Here is an 18,434-nt window from a genome sequence, read left to right on the forward strand (position 1 = left end):
AAATTCAAACCGCAAAATACGCTAATCCAGTGTTCTGAATGTTCTCCATCGCTATACAACGAACTTTTCAATTGAAGTACTTCGAAGTATTTTTCCCAGGGCTCAAAGTAATATTACTCTATAGTTTTTTCTCAATGTTATTCTGTGTTCCTACGTTACGTTGACATAACATTCTTTGAGGTGAAAATAATGTATGATTCATCATAATTTGCATTTTTACCCTAAAGATAAGGGAATTAACAGCATTAAAAATGTCCAGAACTCCAATAAGTGTTTCCAGTAGTTTACCATCAAGAAGTATCTCGCCAACCAAGTGAGTTATTTGAAATTAAATATAAAAACAGTCTGAATAGTTCTATGATAAACGCACTTTTTGGTAGCTCAGAGCTTCCACTTACCAAAGGTGTGATTATTCTTTCAAGGAGATTAAATAATTCTTTCCATAAGAGAGAGGTTCGGCCCACCTTTAAGATGGACACGACTTGTTATAATTTTTTTGACTTGGATTATTTTCATCTAATCAAAGTCAATAAAATTAAAAAAGTAGAAGTATTAACAAAGAGATAAAGGGTTTTTCAATAACAGGTTTCATTTTGATATTCATTCCATTATGAAGAGGAGGAACGATAGAAAACGATATCAGCCAAATGGCCGCCACGGCGACAGCTTCAACAGCATATCCTTTCATGACCAATTCTTACATTTGCGGCTGTATGCCCTCAATAACTTCATGAATTTGCTTTTTTTGATCTTGAGTCAATTGTGGAGTATTGGTATAGACCTTATCTTTCATGTGGCCCCAAAGATAAAGTCTAGAGGTGTTAAATCATAAGATCTCGATGGCCATTTGGGATCATCTCTTCGAGAAATAACACAGCCAACAAAATTTCCTTGCAAAATTACGATTGTTTCGTTGCTTGTGTGTCACGTAACACCGTTTTGTTGAAAATAAAATTCGTTCACATCAATATCAATTCTGGCCATGAAATATTGTTTGTGGAATGCCCAATTCCTAAGATTGCCGAGGAATCGGCTTTTCTTCAACTCTACACGTTACAGCAGCAATAGTCTGAGTTGGTCTTTAGCGACGCGCACGGTTTTGATTCCACACATCACTTGCCCCAACAGCTCAAATTTTTTCACTAATTTCACTATTGCTAGTCGAGAAGGTGCTTCACTAAAACCGAAAAGTGCTTTAGTTTTGCGAACTATGATTGCATAATTTTTACCATTTTTGCAGTTAGTTTTAACAATTTCAATGTTTTATTGGAGTGTGTATCCTACCATTTATGTATGGCAGCTTCAAGTCACAGATAACCTGATAACGGGCTATTCAAAATAAAATGTCCTATTGGAAAATCCTTTATTACGACTCTGACTAAATACTACTACTTTCACAAAGGACAAAGTAGCCTAAATAAAGTTTTAAAATTGACTAACCCTGTGGAGCTGGATGTAGATATACCTAGATCAAAAGGTTAGAATAATGTTAGATATCACTTTTCGTACTATAAATCATGTAATTTCTCCTGAATTTCCTAGCTATTCTGAAAATTATCCTATTACTGTGATACCCAAGCAAAAAATCCGATTTTTTGGATTTCTTTGGAATAATAAAAACTCTGTTAATTCCTTATAGATATCTAATCACAGCACTTTTAGGAGTTTCTTTTTCTCTGATTACTACCAATTTTCTGTTTCTCTGTCTTTTCTGTCTTCTTAGTCACGAAAATCAAAACACTAACTTCACTGAAAATTGTTTTGCTTCAAGCCCGGTTCTCGCACACAACTGTGTATCTGAGCCATACTGCCTTTTTTCCGATTCTCCCAGTTCCCTCTTTCGAACGCTGCCATTGTCGTATTTCAAGTCCAACCAAAACTTAAGCTAACCAATATCTCCATTCTCAGCTCAAACATTCGTCGACCAATTAAGGTCAAGTTTCATTTTCAAAATACCTACTTTCTAATTCGTTGAATGCACTTTTTCCCCAATTTCAGTTTTATTTTAGCAGAATAATCCAATTTTCTTTCTGACTCTGATGGGCCAAAATTTATGATCTTCATTTATTTTTTCACGTCGCTTATTCGTGAGAACTATTGAATTCCTCTCCTGCTACATTTTAAATGTTCACTTACCAACCTCTGCCCCTTTTCACCAACAATTTTGTTGCAGAATCTTCTCATATGTCAAAGGGCGTCAAGGACCAATCAGAGACAGACCAGGAACTTCGTAGGCTGATCATAATTTCGGAGTCGGGAATATTTGAAACTCATAAGAGTTCATTTTCAGATATTGTGCAACTTTGATGCATCATGTAAAAGGGAATATTGGAACTGGAATTTTTGCCATGGGAGATGCGATGAAAAACGGAGGTTTGGTCATGGGACCTGCTGGTCTAACCTTTTTAGGATTCCTTAATCTGTATTGCCAACACCAACTGGTGAGTCTCACGAAACAAAAGCCTTGCATTGGATATTCCAACTTCCAATTGTAAAGGGTTATCCATTTTGTGTTTCGAAAGTGAACCTAAATAAAACACACATACCGTCATCATTTGGCTATAGTGGAGAGAATTGACAGTTTACCTCTTTTTTCTCAAAGAAATAAGAGCAATCACTCCACCATACCAAATTGCATAACGTACAGTGACTTTCTATGGATTTGATGGTCTCTCAGATGTTACACGGTGATTTTCACTGCCCCATATGTGATCATTTTGCTTGTTCACATAGCCATCGAGTAAAAAATGTTCTCTATCATTGAAGAAAGTTCGATCCGAAAAATGCTCATGCAAACATTGTTGTTCAAGAACCCAATCGGCAAATGTTCTACAAATTCCATGGTCAGATGGCTTCAGTTTTTGGGTCAACTGAACCTTATAAAAATGGAAATGCAAATCCAGATGTAAAATACGCCATAGCGTGCCAAAAGAGAGGCCCAAATGTTATTGATAAATTTAGACGATCTTCAAAACAGTCGAGCGTGCATTTCGCTTATGTGTAGACCTTGAGACATTAGTATCAGATCTGTTCTCTTCGAATTTTTTCTCTGTTTCATCAATTCTACGCTCAAATGGACGATTATGTCGACCATAATCCGTGCGTAATGCATGATACGTAGGTACTTACCACAGAATCATAAGTTTTTACAATTTTCACACGATAAACGATCCATTTTGTCAAATTCAACTAACCATGTGACGCTTCGGATGACAGTTCTGTTTGACATATGTCATTGAAGTAGGACTGAAATCCGGACCATGACATGAATAACCCAGTATGTCCATACATCTAATGAAAGTAAAAAAGTAGACTATGTCTTAATGTACCTTTGAATCTTGCCTAGTAGTTTGTAGTTTTTAACAATACTAAAAATTCCATTCTCCGATCGAAATCGACATGAATTTTCCTAGGTGCAAGCAGCTGATCAAGTAGCTTTTAACCATGATTACAATGTGAAACCGGACTACGCAGAAACCGTGATGGTAGGATTCATGGATGGTCCTGAAAGAACGAGGAATCTTTGTTTCTTCATGAAAAGACTTGTGAATACTTTTCTGATCATTACTGAGATGGGATTCTGTTGTGTATATTTGGTTTTTATCGGGGAGAGCTTAGAAAAGGTAATTAATAATACATATTAAAACGATAATTTTAGTAATTTTTTTAAATACATATCAATATGACATTAATGAAACCAAAGAACAAAGCGGGTGTTAGGGGTGAAACAGTGAAGCTACCATTTCAGGCATTTCTATTTCAGTGGCGGCAATTCGGTCCAGTTTGCTGGTCACCTTTTCATACTTCATACCTGATTCTTAAAAAAAAACATAAGGTTGTTCCGCTTCGCTGCGTTTTTCAACATTTCCTGCAATAAAAATCTCCAAACCACCTTTACTAAGCCGTGTATAAAAAATAACACATGGCAGCCCAACCAATTTAAACAGAATTCCATATTATCCTCATTGAAAGAGGGATAAAATAATTATGTATTTCACGAAGACGAAAAACAACACGGAAACAGCAAGGAAAAAGAATATTCGACATGCCCTCAGGAGAAGTGCTAACCGTAGTCACGTGTTTCGGGCTTTAGGCCCTCATCAGTACGGTGAAAAAGTGTTAGATGAGCAACACTTGAAGGAAAACAACAAACAAACGGAGTCCACGACAGAAGCCAGCAAGGAATTCCTTGCTTTATAATAATACCCTCGATAACCCTTTCACATATCATTACCAGGACTGGGGTTTCACGCATGTAGCTATAGTTTTCGGGCAACAACCTACATCACCACGTGGGAAGCTATAGCTACATGCATGAAACCCCAGTCCTGATAATGATATGTGAAAAGGTTATCGAGGGTATTATTATAAAGCAAGGAATTCCTTGCTGGCTTCTGTTGAGGACTCCGTTTGTTTGTTGTTTTGCTTCAAGTGTTGCTCATCTAACACTTTTTCACCGTACTGATGAGGGCCCAAAGCCCGGAACACGTGTCTACGGTTAGCACTTCTCCTGAGGGCATGTGCAATATTCTTTTTCCTTGCTTTATAATAATACCCTCGATAACTTTTTTACATAGTTACTCTTATATACCAAATATTTCCAGCTTAACACGAGTTTCACTAAAAATTATTATTTTTTACACACGATTGCAAGATTCTTCATCGGAAGAAGAAATTTCTGTATTATCAGGAATTGAAAAATCATTTCATCAAAATCATGGAAAACATTATCCAGTTAATAGACTCACTATTTGTCGTACTGTAGACAAAGTTCAGAGTACAGTTCTAACTCATTAAACGCAGTGATTCTATTTCAGATTTTAGCGATATACGGTATTCATGACTTCAGTACGAGATTGTTAATATTGTTCACTGTTCTACCGATTTGGCTCTTGACTTTGATGAATAATCTAAGGGTGCTAGTTCCTGCTTCACTAGTGGCGAATATCTTTACATTCGCTGGCTTGCTGATCACTCTTTATTACAACTTTGTGGATATACCGGACCCGTGGAGATTGCCTCTGATTGCAGATTGGCACAAAATACCCTTGTTCTTTGGAACTGCAATATTTTCATTCGAAGCTATCGGATTGGTAATATTTCTCATGTATTCTTTTATTATTTTAAGTATATTTTACTTCATTTCATTACTGAAACAAAAAGACTTCATGTGAGCTCATTGAAAACATATCTTTAAGAAGGATGAATTTCAAAATCGCAATTCAATCGATTCAATAAAGAAACCTTAATATAGGATTGTTTAAATATATTTTTCCAATATTCCGGCTCCATAGCATGGTCATTTATTGGGAGATATTTGCATTGTTTCAAATTTTCACAATGAGGGAGTTCAGTCGTCTTCTAGTCACTGTAGAGAGAATATATAAAAATATAAAGTGAAACCTTCTCAAAGTGTTTTTATTTCAAGAATATTTCGTAGCTATTCCTTGGAAATTGCCTAGTTGTCAAAAGTTTCACTCATCTGATAATTTCTTTTTTCCTTTATCTTTTCCAGATTCGGTTCAGGTAAAATTATTAGCATTCAATGGTTTCACAATGGGCTCATTCAATTCTGTCCTTTAGATGTTTACACCACCGAGGTAATAATAATAATAAAGTTTATTGATCCTTTCCGACATTTAAGAAATGTATAGGATAAGTCATATAAAATAGTATATAAAAAAAACAATTCAGTTTAATGAATGGGATCCTTAAGGAATTCATCAACGCTATAGTAGCATCCTTTAATTAACAGTAACCTTACTTCTCGCTTGAAAGACCTTCCTTTCATTGATTTCAACCTACTAGGCAAACGGTTGTACAATTTAATGCCCATAAAGCTTGATGAGGATTCATATTTAGCTGTACGATGTCTAAGGAAGATTATGGTATCAGTATGGTGTGTTTCATACCCATGAAAGTCAGAGCATCTCTTATGTTTACTGTTGCAGTAGTACCTACCTTTGTGGAGGAGGTTAGGCCATTCATATTAGTAACAGCTCTAGTTGGCTCTTTCGAGGTAACAAATAAATTATGAGATGAAAACAAGTCATTCAAAGATCTAGATCGTGTTGACAGAGAGAGATAATTTTGTTGAGGTCTCCACACAAGAAAATTACATTAGGGACAGTACAGTGCAAGAACATATTACAAGGATTTAATAATAAAAGAGTTAAAATCAAATAAAGGAGGTCAATATACACTAATAACACAGAAATATTTTCACCAAATTTTATCTTAACTGCACACAGTTCACAGTCCATTTCCACCGAGTATTTGGCCACATTAAGCTGATGCACTTGAGTTCCTAACTTCACACAAATAACAACACCACCATGTTCATGGTTGGGTCTGGTATAAAAAGAAGCTATCTGATAATCAGCCAGTGACATGTAGGGTAACCGCACAGAAGAACACCAATGCTCGGCCACACTCAGTATATCATGGCTGAAAGAACTCAACAAACCTCAAAAGAAGATATTTTGTTGGCAATGCTTTGCGCATTTATTTGCATCAATTTGAACTTGATAGAATCACCACTTTCGTCGTCTCCACGATCCGATATGGACTTTACATGGCGAACCTGTTTGCTGAGGTTGACTCTGGAGGGCTATTGCTTCGCCCTGATTGCTGTACCGAGTGATTTTCGAAAAAATTATTTACTGTGATACCTTCCGGCCAAAAAGCGGATTCGGTAGCCGGGATTGAAACTCAGATGGATGTGACAGCTTAAAGGAAGCATAAACCTCAGGTTGTTTGGAGTTCAGCTTTTCACAGACAAAATTAGGAATCGTGTTATTCAAAAATTTTTTGAGATCAGCTATAGATATTGCAGGACTCAGTCTAGACACATGTATATAAGAAAGTTGTTTCTTGGGGACACTGCTCAAGGCATTTGAAGCAGATGGGCCGACCATTACGGTAATCACAGAACGAAAGATAATCATCAGTTGACTCCCACTCCCTGTCGACTCTTCAGAGGATCCTGGTGGAAAATATCCTGAAGCATCCACTAACTGGCAACTTGCATATAACCACCCATTAATTCGTCCGTTTGCTCGCTTTTCATTGAAAGAATCAATAGAAATGTTTAGGCAACTTATATGAAAACAATTTTCACAATTTATACATTCGATAGGATCATAGTGTCTAACAATTTTGTTATTACATCGAGAACAACTTATTCCGCGTACGCGTGTTGCCATGGTCGAACGTAAACCTAATAACACAAACTCACCAGAAATAACAAATAAATCAAAATAAGGCATTTAAAAAATCGTCAGCTTTTGTGAGTTACTGTTAGTTGGGGGAAAATAAGATGATTACCTCTCACGTTTCAATCCAACAAAATTCTGATAAACATTTCATGTTATTAGGTTCTTCCGATGTACAACGAAATGAAGAATCCTAAACATTTCAACACTTGGTATGGTGTGATGAACATTGGTATGACGTATGTCATCGTTATGAATACAGTGGTTGGAGCATCGTCATACATTCGATGGGGTGAAGATATAAAAGCAAGTGTGACACTTAATCTACCAGCAGAAGTAGAAATGTAAGCTTTCACGATTGATTTTCGTAGTATTTCCGAGAGTAATAGTTGTAGAGAGTTGGTAACAGTTCTGCGTCAGCCGAATGAGTTCACAATTGACAAATTGAGGGTATCTGGTACCGCTTGCATAAGGACTAAGGTATAGGGTATTTTAACAGGAATGTTACATGTTAAGATTTTGAAGGATTTTAAGCTTCATTGTGCATTAATTTTTGACATTTTCTATGTCATTCTTGTCTTATTCAGTACGTTATGCTATATATCGACTCGCTATTTGTCGTTTTGTAAATTGAATGTGAATTTCACTCGATTCAAGAGAACCGGTACCACTAGTACCAACAGAGTACAGTATTCACAAATGAGCACTATTTTGGTGAAAAAATTTAACATTTTTGAAACGTGAATCTTTTTTTTTATTAAATGTCATAATCTATTGAACACGAATGTCTGTCTTCAACTACTCCATGAAAACGCTTATCCAGATTATTGACCTTATACATGCGAGGAAATGTAGCCTGCTGGAAGCAATAAGAATTTCCGTCAATGGAAAGCTCCTACCTGGAAACTGGGTTGGACATTTGACGATATTGAATAAACTAGATTAAAACCTCTTGGCAAAACCATCGGATGTTATGCCAACCATATTCGATTTTGAAACGCCCTTTGAAACGGTCATAACTGACCGTCCTAGTGCAATAAGTTTCGTAAATCGTTTGGACAAAAAGTCATCCATATGGTTCACCGATGGATCAAAATCAGAGAGATGTACAGGCATTGGGGTATATGGACCTAAACTGAGGACCTCTAAAGCCCTGGGAAGTGAACCCTCTATTTTACAGACTGAGATACTGGCTGTTTACGTAAGCGCTCAGGAGTGTCTTAAAATGAACCACAAGGGGGCGCATGTCTACATCACCACGGATAGCCAGAACACGCTGAGATCCCTGGAATCGTACTGCCAGGTGTCTCTGTTGACCTGGGAGTGCCGTAACACCATAAAGCAATTAGCCAGAGGCAATAAAGTGACTCTACTATGGGTACCAGGGCACTGTGTTGTTGAAGGAAATGAAAAAGCCGATGAACCTGCAAAAAGTGCATCAAGGTTAACACCTTCTGGACCTAAGCCTTTCTGTAGGCTAAGAAAAGACCAATATAAGGCAACGGTCCAACAATGGGAGTTGAATAACCGGACAACCCACTGGACAAACACTCCTGGACTTATTCAGGCCAAGAAATTCGTGATGATTTCACCTACCTACACCAGAAAGCTCTTGAAGCTGTCACGACCCGAGCTACGGGTGATGGTGGGACTGCTGACGGGGCACTGTCGGTACAAACATCATTTGTACCGTATGGGAAAATCAACAGATGAGATTTGCAGGCTCTGTGGATCAAAAGCAGAAACAGCCGAACGCATGGTATGTAAGTGTCCAGAGCTGGCTGGCCTAAGAACCATTCATATGGAGAAGCCGAACCTGGATACTCGAGAGGTAACGGCCAAGGCCCCTAAGGAGGTTGTTAGTTTTATTAACGTCATTGACAACCTGCCTGGGTTTCCATGAATGAGTAAGGTAGAGAACAAAAGATCTTCATGGTCGCAGTTCCCGGAAGGCTTACCGAGCCAAAATGACCCCAATTCAAATAATAATAATAATATTGACCTTATGCTGCAACCACGGGCGCGCGTTTTTGAAAGCATCTAGTTGAAAATATTATTTATGCGATTGTATTGGAATCAGATGTCGATTCTTTCAGATGATTCGTGACGTGAATAGCTTTTGATGTTAATGCTACTATGTTATTCGAATTCCACCTAAAATCTTTTCTTCAGTGGGATGAGGGTCCTTGGGATGCGAAATTATTTTTTTCAGAACTCGACGTATCATTATGGACTTTGAAAGTAACTGTAGCTTTGATCGCAACATATTCTCCATCGGTTTTATAACTTACGAGTATGCCACAGAAATTTCCAAACGTCTTATTCGAAATCATTAAAAACCTCTCTCATTTTCTCAATGAATCTTTCGTCGGTGTTTGATTAGATTTTAATAATAAAAATAACGAAGGTCTTCATTTTAATTGTCTATTGGTCTATGCGAATTATTAAAGAGATAATAAAGACGTGATAGATATGCGTAGCTGCAGCCAATGAAAGTAGCCAAATCGGCACCCAGCGGAACGTGGACTATTTTTAGCCAATAGAAACAACCAAATCTGGTTTTCCAGGGGTTTATTCAAAAGAAGTTACTGATAGGCAATAGATAGATAGATAGATAGATAGATACATTCTTTATTTCAAATTAAATTTTACACTAGGAAAAACATGAAATGAAACAGTGTCCTTAAGTAATTTACAACTACATGAAATAATCCCCTAAATTATACGGTTCAAGATTTATTAAAAATGTCTTGGTTTTTGATTTGAAAAGTCTGTAATTTTGTATTATTTTAAGATCATTTGGCAAACTGTTGAAGATTTTAATGCACATATAGGATGGATTTTTTTCTGTTAGAGATAACTTATGCTGTGGATAATTTATATTGGCCGTTCTCGTATTGTATGTGAAATTAGTGTTATTTCTAAGAAATTCTACTTTGTTTTTGTGTAGGTAGAGAAGGCACTCATGCAGATATAGACCATAAACTGTCAGTAACCCCAATGACCTGAACTTGCCCCTGCAGGAATCCCGGTACCCCATATTCAAAAATATTCTAAGTATTCTTTTCTGACTTATAAATACTGATTGTACAGATGTACTCACACCCCAAAATATTATACCATATCTTAATAAAGATTCATAATTAGCATAATATAAAATTTTTTTAACATTTTCATTTATATATTTGTGTACCACTCTGAAGGCAAAGATCATCCTATTCAATTTTCTTAACAGATCATTAATATGTGTATTCCACTTCAGAAATTCGTGAATTATTATTCCTAAGAATTTAGTATTCTCAACAGTGGTATTGGCTTGGTTGTTAAGACTTACTTCTGCAGGTTTTTCTTTTGAATTGCTCGCTCTGAATACAATGACATTAGTTTTACTCGTGTTTATAACCAGACCATTTTTCGAAAACCAATTCTCTACACAACTATATAATGAACTACACCTTTCCTTCAAGCTTTCAGTGTTCTGTCCCGCCACCAGAATATTAGTGTCATCTGCAAAATTTATAATTTCTGAATCTTCTACTTCATTTGTTACATCACTCAGGTCATTTATGTATATTAAGAAAAGTATCACCCCTAGGATGCTACCCTGGAAAACACCAAATTCATTACTTAGCCATTCAGAAAAGCGAGTTTCATTACATTTTGTTATTTTAACGCACTGCCACCTGTTGGACAGATAGGAGGCAAACCAGCTCAGGGCACTTCCCACTATTCCATATTGTTCTAATTTTTTGATCATATAGTCTCTATTAATACAGTCAAATGCCTTTGAGAGATCTATAAATAGACCTGCAACAAGTTTATTTTCTTCCAAGAATTTCAAAATATTGGTTGTTAACTGAAAAGACGCAGTTTGAGCTGATCTACCCCCTAAGTATCCATGCTGAGTGGGACTGAAAAGGTCACAATCATTAAAATACTTGATAAGACGAGTGGCCATTGCAATTTCAAAGATCTTAGAAAAACTATTTGACAGATTAATTGGTCTATAATTTTCCAATTTTCCTGGATCTCCAGACTTGAAAACTGGCACTATCATGGACATTTTCAGTTGATCAGGAAATATTCCAAATTTGAAAGAGTTATTAATAATATAACATAAAACTTCTTTTACATAAACTATACTAAGTTTTACAATGTTTATCGGAATTTCATCAATACCGCTACTATATTTATTTTTCAACTTATTTGATAAATCTGAAATTTCCGATGGGAGAAAGGGTTTCAAGTACATCGAAGTATCAGTCTTAACATCACAATGAAAGTTTGACTTATGACAATGTTTTAATAGGTTTGGAACTATGGTTATTAAGAATTCATTATATTTTTTTGAAATAGACTCTGGGGAACCATTTATTCGACATTCTGTCCCATCAGATATTTTTCCTTGAATTTGTTTACAAATGTTCCACATGCTTTTATTCTTATTGTCGGATGCCAGTATTCTGTTATTATAATATTCTTTTCTTGATTGAATTAAGATATCATCATATTTTCTTTTTTCATCTCTATACAAAGTTTTATATCTTACATCATGGCTACTCAAACAAAATAGCACATCTAAACGATGTTTGGACTGTGAAATTTTAGGATTATCATAAAACTTTTCTTTTGAATTTTCATTTTTTACTATCATTTTTTTTTTAGGGAAATACTTTTCAAAAATGTGTGAGAATATTGTGAAAAAACAGTTCCACTGTCCATTCACATCATCAGTTTCAAAACTAAAAACATTTAACCAATTCTGGTTACCTAACTCATTGAAAAAATCTTGTTTAGCTTCATTTGAATATAACCTAATTTGTTTATATTTAACATACTTATCAACTTCAACCTTAAAACATATTTTCTGCGCACTATGATCAGAAATATGATTAAAAATTATGGAGCTATTCACAGTTTCTGTTAAATTTGAAAATATGTTATCAATACAACTGTTTGTGTTATGGGTTATTCTAGTATCCTCAGAGATATGTTTCACCAATGAAAACGAGTCAAAAATTGATATCAATTCAGTCCTAAACCTGTTTTCTTCTCTGAGTTCAATGTTAAAGTCACCCCCTATTATTATGATTTTGTTTTCTTTATTTATAGCAATTAGTAAACCCTCAAGCAGATCAAAAAATATTTCCTTATTCCCATTACATGGTCTGTAGATTGATACCAGTATGTATTTCCTGTTGTGAAGTTCACATTCTACCACTGCACACTCCATCTCACCTTGTGAACACTTACTGAGCTCACTTCTATGTATATGTTTCACTCCCCGTCGAACATAAACTGCAGCTCCTCCATGTTGGTTTTCTCCCCTGCACCATTGTCCTGCTAGATCATAGTTATTTATTGATATCGTTTTCAGCTGCTCCACAGTTTTCCAGTGCTCGGTTACCATAAAGAATTCGCATTCTCCCTCTCCATGAATGAAACTTTGAATTCTGTCCAATACGTTGCCAATTGACTGTACATTTTGATGAATAACACAAATATTAGCTTCCTTTCTGTTTTTATTTTTCACCACTACATTTTTATTCCTAGTACTCGAACTTAGGACTCTTGAATGCTTTTCTGAAAATTTCCGCTTCTTTCACTCAAAAATTTCTTATTTTTTTCAAAGTCGAATCGTTTAACACCGACATTTTTGGGCCAAAATTCTGGTTGATACATTATATCCTTTTTTATTAATGGGGCCGTAACAAGGAATCTCTTCAATTGATCTTCATCACTTGGAATTTCTTCTACATTAGTTGTATATTTGTCAAATCCAGGTTTTTTAGTGATATATTCAATTATTTCTTTTTCTGTCGTTACTCTGTTGACTCTGTATATATAAAGCCAGACTTTTCTTTCTCCACCAGAAAACCCATTTTTAGTTTCATCTTCACTAATTTCAGCTGTTCCTAAATTTTTTTTTGGTCTCCTCTTTTTGTATGTAACCTTTTTGAATTCCTTTTCTTGTATCTGACTTTCCAGTTTGTCTTCCACTATGTCTTGTTTGTTTATATTTGAGCGTGCATCTTTGTATTGTCGACTGTCATTTGATGTATCTTTTCTAGATGCCTGTAATGAGGATGTAGACACCTGTTGGATCGGTGTTGTACTCATTATGCTGCTGTATGTTACATTCTTCAATATGTTACTTGACATCTGATTATCCGGCTTATCATCTTTCAAAATTATTGGAGTTTTTGATAATGAAATATTTTCTCGTTTTTCGATGTTTATAGTAGGACGATTTTTTTCTTGATTGCTGTTTATATTAACTATTGGAATTTCAGTCTGCATTTGTGTTATTCTTTCCATCAAAAATCTATTATTCTCTCTGAGAATTAGGTTCTTATCATTCATTTCATTTAAAAGCCGTTCTTTGTTTTCTTTTTGTTCATTCAATAAATATTTCAAGTGATTTATTTCAGCTTGGAGTATCTGTTTTTCATACCTCATTTTGATGTTTTCTTCTTTGAGTCGGATGTTTACTGATTGGTTCGATTCAATCTCATTTTCTCGGCCTCCGTTGGAATTATATATTAGTTCCTCCATTTCACAGCATTTCACATACGTTGCGTCCAGGAATGACAGACCTGTTTTGTTTACTAGTTTTCTCGCACAAGAATCGTGATATGCACCACCACAATTTTTGCATATTAATGTTGAGCATGTTTTCTTTGTACAACACTTGAAGAATTTGTAAATTTTTGTATTTTTCACTTCAGAATCAGCACTTATATCAGAGCACTGATCATTCACGTCATCTACACTTTCGCCAATAAAGATGAATTGATGAAAACTTGGACAACCATTGTATACTACAAATATTCTGGTTTCCTTCAAGAGACTTTGGATATATACTATATCATTAAAACCATTTCAAATTGTATCATTCCTATTAAAAAACCCTTTATATTTATGGGTAACTGAATAAACTGAAATAAGATTTTAGATCCCCTCAGTTATAATATTTTTGTGTTGGAATTATTCAACCCCGAAATAACAGATCCCGATATTTTTATTCGCATGGAGCGACAAAAAAAATCATCATACAATCATTAATTCTTCTCAGAAAAATAGGCGCAGAAAGAATCTTCCCAATTCAAATAAATTCAACGTATAGGATTATATAGTAAGACAAAGCAACCTCTTGCGGTAATTTTGATTATGATTATGATGATGATTATGATGTATAAACCAATCAGCTTATTCGATAGAGTTTTCAAATACTGGATATTAGTGTTAAAAATTAATTTCCATTTCAGTTTAGCTCAATTAGTTGTAATACTCATAGCAATCTCTGTTGCTTTCACCTACATTCTACAAATGTATGTTGCATTCATGATTATGTTTCCATGGATATATAGAAAATTTGGACCGTTCCGGTTTCAATATTGGGTTGAAGTCTTATTCAAGACGTTCTTATCAGCAATAGCTTGTAAGAAGAATTGAAAATTACGCTGACCCACTTACTACATTGAGCTTTCAGATATCCTCGCTGAAACGATACCTTATCTTGGAGAGTTTATATCCCTTGTCGGTGCAATTGGTGGTACCTCGCTAGCACTGGTATTTCCACCTTTGCTGGAACTGGTAACTTTCTATGAGACCATCGGATGCTTTGGGATATTCAAGAACATTGTTATCTTAGCAATAGGTTTTACTGGAATTGTAACAGGAACATATGCGGCATGTAACGAAATCTTTCTGAAATTTATGGAGAGTCTTCACTGAAACGAAATCGATGAAAGAACAGTTGAAAACTTGACAGAGATCGCGATCTAAAACCGTTCTAAACGTATATTTAATCAATTCTACAGCATAGCACATTATATACTTTTGTTTTGAATGGTAATTTTGAATAAAAACATATATTTCCACTGCAATGTTTCCTTTATATCTCGCATTTACTTTAGAATATTTATGTCTCAATACGAAATTTGTTGGGAAAATAATGAACATTGGAATTTGGAAAATACTACTTATTAAGAACTAAAATATTCCAATACGTATTACTCATTAGCACACTTAATTGCTTGATGTTGTTTATACTAAGGTACTAAGTCTGGGTTGATAGTAAGTTCGAAAATTCTCGTTAGTTAGTACCAAGCATCAAAAAATGCGGAACATAGAGCTAAGTCCGTACCGAGATATTAAATATAGATCACTACAAAAATTATTTACTTCAAACAATAAAACATGTGTATTGGAAATACAGTGTTGTTTTATGGAAAAAATACTATGCGAGCAAAGCAATGGCTTGATAATTGTTATTCAGACTCGATCGACAACAACGGTAAAAAGGTGGTAGGAGTGGTCGAACAACCACCGACAATTCTGAATGCTCTGGTCTCCAAAATTCGGCAGTTGTTTCAGAAAACATCAAAAAGGGTACGAAATGGTTTTGAGCGATCGAAAATTGAAGTTGCGTAAGAAAGCGGTGAAGTTGAAGATATCAATGTGAATGTGGTGTATTCTCTATTTTACTTGAACATCTGTCCATGAGAAATATTTTCTGAAGAAAGGTGCCGTGCTTGCTTGCCACTGATCAAAAGCAACAACGCTTCGAATGCTGTTTAGAGCTGTTCAAGCGGAATAAACAGGATTTTTGTATCAATATGTTACAGTTGGTAAAACACAAATAAACAAAAAAAAATAAACAAAACTATATTCCTGAATCAAATAGAACACCAGCTGAGAGGAAAGCCGTCCAAAAAGGACCAAAATCCCAAACAAACAACTGACAAGGTTATCGCATCCCCATTTTGGGACGAGCATGGTATATTGTTCTTATGACCGATAACATACAAGAGGCACAATATATGCTGGATTGCTGAATGATGTCTCTGAAATGTTCGGTTTAAAAATAAACATATCGTGGACTTAATACATGACGAAGTAAGTAGCCCTCTAAAGATCAACAACATTGACATTGAACAAATGAATTTGTACAAATATTTGAGTCATGAAATTGGCATCAGCATTCAGCAGATATAAGTAGAACCATGAAATTCAAGGAAGAATAGGTTTGCCATAGGCGGCGTTAGGTAGACTCAGACATATACTAAGAACTGATGTCCCAATGTGATTAAAGAGGAAGGTATTCAATCAGTGTGTTTTTGGTTGAATCGGTCCACTTTAATTCTATTAAATTGGGATAATGAAACACCGGATTTCTTAACTAATATATTGAATTTGGCTGTACAAGTTATGTGTTTACAAGGTAACAGCTACGAGCGTACTGAATATGGTACCCCCGATTTCCTGGGAATGTTAAGTGTCGCTTTGGATTTTGCATACCAAAGCGCAATCCAAGTCCTTGATTGGTCCACGTCTCCGTTCCTTGCCCTAAGATGTGACTTCAGGATGACAATATGTAGCGCCAATGTGGCGCCAAGGATGCTCTTGTTCTATTTTTAGCCCTCGCTGTACCTGCTGGGGTTAGTTTTGCGACCTAAATGCGTCTCTCTGAATATTTAACTGCCCGTAAAGTTTGCGTGAATTTCACTTGATGCAACACAGTGTGTTTTGCCTGTTCTCACGTATGGAGCTGAGACACTTACATTGGCCAAAAAGAATATCTGCAGAATCCATTTGATGCAACGGAGAATGGTAAGATCAATGCTGGGAGTTACTCTCAGAGAAAGAATACCAAACCAAACAATAAGGAACTGAACAGGAGTAAAGGACGCAGTGGAGTTCATCTTGCTGCTCAAATGGAACTTTGAAATGGACATGTGACAAGAATGAGTTATGGAAGATGGACAAGAAGACTTGTGGAGAGTAGAGACCAAGGCATGAGACCTACAGAAGTAGAGGACGTCCTCTACTTCTGTACTTCTACTTCTGACTCTTTCGATGTCATCACATCAAAAGAGTGGCAAGAAACTGGATTCAGGTGGCACAAGATGGCCATAGTTGAGGGAGGCTTTCGTTCAGCAGTGGACGGGATAAGCTTGATGATGGTATATTATTCATTGACTGTCTTGACAAAGGGAAAACCATAAACAGTAAATAGTAAACAAGTAAGAACTAAGAGATTATGTACCGGGTTTTTCACCATAATTTGACCCCCCCCTTTAACTTTGTTACTAAAAGAGGTACAAAAAATATTTTCTACAAAAGTTTCACGAAATCGACTAGTGTTTTTTAAAATGATTTCACAAAACGAAATATATACAGAGTGGGCAACATATTGATTGCAACTTCATTTTTTCAAATGGAACACTCTGTATATTTTTCTATATTTGACTAGCTCTTTTTTTTTTTATTTTGAATATCACATATGTTTGGCCTATCTCTCCTATTCTGAGTACCACAGAGTTTCAAATTTTAAGAACCACCGGGTAAGCTAAGTAATCAGTTTTCAAGTGGAAGGCTGCGATAATTCAAAAATTTTGTTGATCTGATTGGGAGCTTTGAGATCGAAGCTAAAATACGTGAACTAACAAGAATAACAACAACATCGTCGACATGTTTAGATAATATCCTCACAAATTTCGAGAACTGTGAGTCCTCTGTTTTTGAGGCTCATCTTTCTGATCATTGTGGTCAGAAGCTCAGGATTCGGCAGTTGTTGGATGTTCCTGAGGAAGTTTTTAGGGTAAGACAGATTAATGAAACTAGTTTAAATTTATTTAATATTGTATTATCTGATCAAAATTGGGATGACGTACTTTATTCCACAGAAGAAGACGTGAATAACTTATGAAACACATTCTCAGAGAGGTTTTGTTCTTTATTCAGAAATAATTTTCAAGAGAAATTGTATAAAGCCAAGAATAAACTTTCAAAACCCACGTTCAAAAATTCTAAGGTGGAAAATTTAAAAAATCAACTTGATATATTGCTGGTCTTGTCTAGGATAGATTCTTCCTACAGGAATGCATATAAAGAATTAAAAATTAAATATGATAGAGCGATTTGTGAAGTAAGAAAAGCGTATCATGGCAACAAAATTTCAGAATCCAATAACAAATCCAAGACAACTTGCAATGTTATCCGTCATGTTTCAGGTAAATCGCGTGAAAACGGTTTTCAGATTGTTGGGGATGTTTCGGAGATTGTTGAGAAATTTAATGAACATTTTGTTACAACTGCACCTAACCTGGTTTCGAAATTGCCGAGATCTTGTAGCAGAGAACTTGAACGTAGGGAAAAATCATTTTTTATGTTTGAGGTTCAAAAGTCGGAAATTTATCATGCCGTGAAACAGTT

The 18,434-nt window shown here is 35.5% G+C and overlaps 1 protein-coding gene across 3 annotated transcripts; it reads left to right on the plus strand.

Moving 5' to 3' along the window:
• The first annotated feature begins 126 nt into the window (after positions 1 to 126).
• Positions 127 to 15,097, plus strand: LOC123672286 (proton-coupled amino acid transporter 2-like). 3 transcript variants are annotated; one of them, XM_045606340.1, is made up of 8 exons: positions 127 to 313; positions 2,174 to 2,230; positions 2,291 to 2,441; positions 3,414 to 3,623; positions 4,818 to 5,093; positions 7,377 to 7,558; positions 14,483 to 14,655; positions 14,707 to 15,097. In XM_045606340.1, exons 1-8 carry the CDS (start codon positions 252 to 254, stop codon positions 14,949 to 14,951), a joined length of 1,356 nt encoding a protein of 451 aa, XP_045462296.1. In that variant the 5' UTR covers positions 127 to 251; the 3' UTR covers positions 14,952 to 15,097. The 3 variants fall into 3 exon arrangements, with proteins under 3 accessions (XP_045462296.1, XP_045462297.1, XP_045462298.1); XM_045606341.1 differs by having other exon boundaries at positions 14,585 to 14,655; XM_045606342.1 differs by lacking the exon at positions 14,483 to 14,655 and having other exon boundaries at positions 130 to 313; positions 14,707 to 14,862.
• Positions 15,098 to 18,434: the final 3,337 nt, after the last annotated feature.

The sequence above is a fragment of the Harmonia axyridis genome, chromosome 2 (genome assembly GCF_914767665.1).
Source record: "Harmonia axyridis chromosome 2, icHarAxyr1.1, whole genome shotgun sequence".
NCBI lineage: Eukaryota > Metazoa > Arthropoda > Insecta > Coleoptera > Coccinellidae > Harmonia > Harmonia axyridis.